At 41.0% G+C, this 6094-nt stretch overlaps 1 protein-coding gene across 1 annotated transcript; it reads right to left on the reverse strand.

Moving 5' to 3' along the window:
* Nucleotides 1-273: 273 nt before the first annotated feature.
* Nucleotides 274-5979, reverse strand: LOC122357179 (pentatricopeptide repeat domain-containing protein 3, mitochondrial-like). The gene is given in 25 exon segments (XM_043256455.1): nt 274-415; nt 497-658; nt 781-822; nt 912-1057; nt 1649-1731; nt 2014-2104; nt 2189-2267; nt 2437-2543; nt 2633-2661; nt 3043-3132; nt 3217-3267; nt 3364-3508; nt 3580-3662; nt 3756-3816; nt 3899-3921; nt 3924-3985; nt 4074-4146; nt 4375-4488; nt 4579-4702; nt 4790-4894; nt 5182-5250; nt 5345-5390; nt 5469-5499; nt 5608-5660; nt 5835-5979. Coding segments are annotated over 25 exon segments (2007 nt in total). The 5' UTR covers nt 5927-5979; the 3' UTR covers nt 274-369.
* Nucleotides 5980-6094: the final 115 nt, after the last annotated feature.

A 6094-nucleotide genomic window follows, 5' to 3' on the forward strand; every position in this document is an offset into this window, starting at 1 on the left:
ACGAACAAACATATGAAAGTATTACGGCCAGGATATTTACCTCTTTTCAAATGTTATTAAATCAAAACATTTTATTAGATGATTGCTGCTATACAGCTCTATTCTTTAAAAGTTAAACAATAGCTGTATGAGAATTCTGTAGACATCGGCAGAAATGGTGAAACCATCCTCAAGAGCCAGTCCAGAATCCATGAAGAAATTTGAGCGAACATTTTGTTCTTAAAGTACTTTCCATCTGAATGAAGATTGAAATCTGCGCATTTGACAAGCATGTTTAAGTACTCATTTATTCGTGACACTGAAAATGAACACGCTGATATTTAGCTGCTATGATCCATCCACGCTGCAGGACATCTCTCAGCCAGAGATTTAATCGCTGCTATAGGTCTGAATCTCCAAATCAGACAAAGTGTTTCTGAAAGATAAAAAAAAGACCACAGAAGACCAGATTAGAATTCGATTCTTTAATTAATTCAACTGAAAAGGCAACATTTACCTCTGCTGGTCTGTGAGCTCAAACTCCTGCTGGACCCTCTGGATGAGTTTTGGGGTCTCGGGCAAACAGAAGCCAGCTGAGATCTGCACCAGCTCCACCGCCTGATTCACTTCACCACCGCCCTCCTTTATACTCGTCAAGAACTTGTTTAACAGCTCGTCACTGAGAGAACAACACATTAGTGGGAATATTCAGGCTATTAAGCATGAAATATAACAATTATTTAAATTAGCTTCTTTGGTACCAAAAAAAGTGAAACTAAAATTGCTTATTTTTGATCGTACCTTGGCACTCTTTTGTGCGTTTTGAAAAGTTTCAGCGTTTCCCTGAATAAAGAGAGGAGAACTGTTGTTTTTTTGTGCTTTAACTCAATTTGACCTGGGTCACATTACAGAAGTGCATTAAATGATGATACCAGGCGTCCTGTCTCCTATTAGCTGCTAGTAGAACTGAGATGAGGTCACTTAGAGAACTGGCTGTCCAGCTCAGCGAAGCATTGTCCAAGTCACTTTGGTACATTTTCTTGATGTCCAGTGCACACTCAGCAAACAATTCCTGCACCTGTCCAGAGAGAAAGAAAAAAAGTCCATAGAATATTGGGGGGAAAAAAAATACAGGATTATCAAGAACTTCAAGGAAAGTATAATGGAGGTTGTCTCGTCCCAACATGTAACAAGTGTAAAAAAATCAAACAACAAAAAAACAATCAAAGGTGGTGTGAGAGCATCTGCAATGGCCTGGTGTAAAGAAGCCACTTCTCTCCAAGAAAAACATTTAAGAAGATCTGGAAGATCAATTGTTTGGAGAAGAAAAGGTGAAAGATAGCCCCGTGAGTCCTGTGCTGAGCCAACACTAAAGCATCCTGAAACTATCCATGTGTGGGGTTGCTTTTCAGTAGAACCTATGGTCAGCCCTCAAAAGGCAAGCGGACAAGCAGAAGACCACAAACCGATCAACTCAGAGAACTAACAAGAAAAAAACGGATGGCCATCAGTCAGGATTTGGCCGTGAAGCTAATATCCAGCGTGCCCTCCCCCCAAATTAACCAAAAAAGTCTTAATTGTTTTAATCCAATGATGAGGCATAGAATTAAACAGAAAATGAAATCACAAAACTTGAGTATTAACCAGTTAGATGTATATTAGGTAATACCTCCTGACTGTGCTTCTCTCTTGCCATTAGTCTCAGCAACTCTTCCAGATTCTGCCTGATGGCTTGCCCCAGCTGTTTGATATCTGTGGAAAAGTTATTGAATTGATAGTACCTTAAGTCAATCATCTGAATGCAATTCCAGAATAAAACAATAGTACTAAATCCAGTACTAGGAAAAGTAACAAACAACCTCTATAAACATCAGACACTTAAAACACACATGTTCTTGCATATATAGTTTACAGGTGCCCTACACGGACAAACTGTATTTTCTATCCCTTAACCCTACACGAAACCCTGTCCCCACGCAAAACATTTTCTTCATAAAAAAAAAAGCCATCTGGTTTATGAGTTCAATCAATCACCTTTCCATATTTGTGGGATGAGGTCTAATCTGTTGTCGGTATCAAGCGCCTGGAGCAGATCTCTCATGATGTTAGAACTGGGGTAGTACACCTGTGAACCAGACCACATCCAGCCACATCAATGCACCTCACCATTCTGTGTGTGTCCGCATACATATGATCATGTTTCGCTTACCGAAGGAACAAGATCTCTGTACCACTTCAGAATCACGTCAACGTTCTCCATCATACAGAGCAGACTTAAGAACCGTGTACTGAAACACAAACAGAAGCAACCCGATATTTAAGAGATCAGCTAATTATTTTTGCTGTAGTATTAGTTGCAGCAGTCGTGTGGTTAGTGTCTCATTGGGTGAAGGGTCGATGGGAGCAGTCCTTAAATAACGAGTGAAGATCTTGTCATTTTTGCTGGATTATACTTACTAGTAAATGCTCTGATGGAGATCATTTCCCAGAAGTCTCCAGTTCTCTCCAACGCCCATCAGCTCATGAACCTTGTACGCCTGCTCAACGTCCTTAGTTTCCATACACTGCACATACAAATGCCAACAAGGTTACATTTCATTTACCATGAAGCGGTGTTGTTCATGCATCAAAGTACGCGTTTAAATCCACTTACGACTTTCATAGCGGTAATGAAGAACTGTGCTGGAAAACAAAAGAAATGCAGATGTGATTCAACTGTGTAGATATTTTAATCTGTAGGAGCTTTTACAAAAAGGCATCAATACATGTGTCCTGTCCCAGTACCCACAGTTGCGATCTTGGCCCCTTGAGAGCGTACGAAAGCAACAGGAAGTAAGTACACAACCGTCTCAGGTCTAAAATACACCAAATCTCAATTTTGTACCAAATCCACACTAAACTGGTCAACTTTTTTTTCTTCTTCTCTGAAGCACAGCAAACCCCATCATTCATTATTTTCAGGAACTCCTATATACACAAATACGCAAGCAGAGTGAGAACGGCAGATAACACAAGTGAGGGTACCAGGTACAAAGATAAGCCAAGTGAATTAAAACTGTTCACCATCATCAGGGTCCTGTGGAGTGAAGCTCTTCCCTGACACTGCATTCATCACTTTCTGTAAAACGTCCATCTGGCCCTGAATTAGGGTACCTGCATGATGGGAAGCGCATGATCATCTGATTAAGAATTGAGAAAATTGCCATTTTAATATAAAAAGAAAGAGCTCTTTATGACCTGGTTTATAAAATATGGAGAGCAAGTGATTGTACGTGGCCAGACTGGGTTCTGCAATCAAAGAAAAAGAGTTGATTATACACCAAAACAGGCATTAAATATCATAAACCAATTATTTCCCGTAAAAGCAAGAATCGCGCAACAGACCGATGGAGAGAGCCTTCATTTCACTGATCACAGGAAAGGCCTGAGATTTCCCCAGATTGCCGCAGCGTCTCAAAGCCTTCAGGACAGCGTTCAGTGTGAAGAGGTTGGGCTTGACCTTCTGCTCCGCCATCTGATTCAAAAGATCCTACAAAACACACGCATACTGAGGCAGAAAGCACTTCATAGCAGCTTCACAACAAAACCTCAATCACATACCACTATCAACTCCCATTTTTCGTTGTATCTCTCTTTTACTTCCGGGGCGGCTGCGATCAGGGCATTGAATATGTGCACATCGGCTGAAGAAAACAAAACGAAGCGTCTCAGCTTGGCAAACGCTCATTTAGAAAATGTTGAAGTGTTTCAAGGGTCTAATAAACCGACAGACTCACCTCTCAGTCGGTTGTTGAGCAGGTCGGTGTAGGTGCTGAACGCTTTAGAATAAGCGCCGTACTGTGAAAAGAAACACGCGTGCAGTCACACTTCTGTCATCAAACCAGAAATGAAACGTCTAAGAAGTTCCCGCATAAATTACCTTCACCATGCCTCGTATCAGGCGCTGTATGAATGCGTGTTTGGCTCTGACAGCAGTGCAAAGATCCTCTCTGCATTATTATTCTCTCTAAGGGGGAGAGACAACCTCTCATGATGACAGTGTACTAGCCTGCATACAAACGGTTTTCACATTCTTACATTCTGCAAGCACTCACTTCCAGGAGGCCTTCAGTAAATCATTAGCTCTGGGGCCTCTTCCGTGTCTAGTCTTGGGACACTCTTGACGTCCTCCTGAGGTTTTTCCCATGGGTCAGGAGTGTTGTTAAATGGAGAAAAAAAGGATAAAGAAATATCAACATAACACGATCTCTGATGACTTATTGAGTATTACAAAATGACAACTTTAAGCAGTATTACTGGTTCAATATCCACATTTTGGATATATAAACTCTGACATGTGCAAGCAAAGTTGTGCCACCAAAGCAACAGAACATCTTGAATATTGTTTTATGATGCGTACCATCTGCTCATTCTTCTGTTCTGGAACGTTCTCCTGTGGGGGAGCATTATCTCCATAGAAACAAATTAGATCTAACAACTGATTGGTCACGTCCAATGACACCGATGTACCTGCGAAAATACAGCGATCAGTCATTCAGTTAAACACAACGAACATCCGCCATAATATTACACGCAATGTTCCGCCTTGCTCCTTCGTACCGGCCTGCAGAAGTTGGTCGTACAGATCCACGGCAGCTTTGACTTTTCTCATCTGAATTCTCTCGATGAGAGCAGCTTCAGACAACCCTTCTATCTGAGCCTCTAGAGTTTCCGGCATCAGACACTTCCAACAGAAATAAGTATTTCACATTCGTTAGCACATCCCCTCACAGGCAAATCGCACGACGACGCACAAGTACCGCATACTCACAGGAATATGAGGCTGTGCGTTGTCTTTCTGGAAGTACTTCGGGTATGTATTGATAAAATATTTGGCAGCATTTCTGCCTGACTCCTGGGACAAGGAAAATAACTTCTGCGTGGGAGAAAACACAGTTTGTGTTGGAGGTTTTCATGTTATGTGCAGAGAATAGGTGGGAAGGGACTTTTAGCTCATAAAGTTTATCTGGCTTGATCAAAGGTGTCCTGGTTACCATGGTAACCGGAGCCTGAGGTCATTCACAGATATACTGGCGCCCAGTAGGGATCTGTAATTGTTACTTAATCTAATGAAAAATTGTGTCTGTCTGATTGGTTCAAATGCTACATCTAACAACTAACAGTCTGAACTGAAAACCAGAAATGATTTGATGAAAAACTTACAAACTCTAATGCTGTTTTTGGAGCGAGATATGAATCATCTTGAAATCTGTAATCTGAGGCTGTAGGATCCTAGAACAAACACATACACAGTAACTACGCTTACATGATATTTGATAAACCAAAGCATTTTAACATGGCTGTTACGGTTGTCTGATGAACATACCCTTTTCACAGTGGACGCCAATGCCTGTAAGACAGCCTCTTTACTCCTGATGACAGTAAAAATTGATGTTAATAACTATTAAAAATATAAGAAATTATATTACTATTATTATACCATTACACACCATATTTTCTTCTTTGGAATGACTATTTCTTCTGAAAAAAAGAAAGAAAGAAGAAGTTAAGGGTCTATTTCTAATTAGAAAACATCTTAATTTGCGAAAGCATACAATAAGTCCTATTAAAAATGCATAATTGTCACACCTTGTGGAGAAACGGCAGGTTGTTGATCTGCAGCCGAATTCAGAGCAAAACTCCTGTAATCAAAGCACATTATAAGCGTTTCTGTGCCACTGATAAAGCTTGAACTGACATATACAGCCCCTTCAAATGACCTAGAGACAACCAGTCGTCTCTTTAAAAACATAAAGCGTTCCAGAAAATGGTGTATGGTAAAACGGGACAAGTCTGTCCCTATGTATTTATCTTACCTATTAGGCCATGACTTCTGCAGATGAATGCGCAATATGCTGCTGCTCTTACACACATGATGCTTGAGAGCTCGCGAACAGGAGGACGCCATGACACCACAGTGCGTGACGTCATTCACCGGCGCTCTGGAGAGGAGCTGCAGTGTCAGACCTGCACGTTTAGACCAGCACTTCCAGACCTATCGTGTTTTTAGACAGTGCCACCTGCTGTTTGGACGACCGTTTGTTTTGTACGTAATAATTTTTTGCATTATAAAACA

This window comes from Puntigrus tetrazona, chromosome 14, assembly GCF_018831695.1.
Source record: "Puntigrus tetrazona isolate hp1 chromosome 14, ASM1883169v1, whole genome shotgun sequence".
NCBI lineage: Eukaryota > Metazoa > Chordata > Actinopteri > Cypriniformes > Cyprinidae > Puntigrus > Puntigrus tetrazona.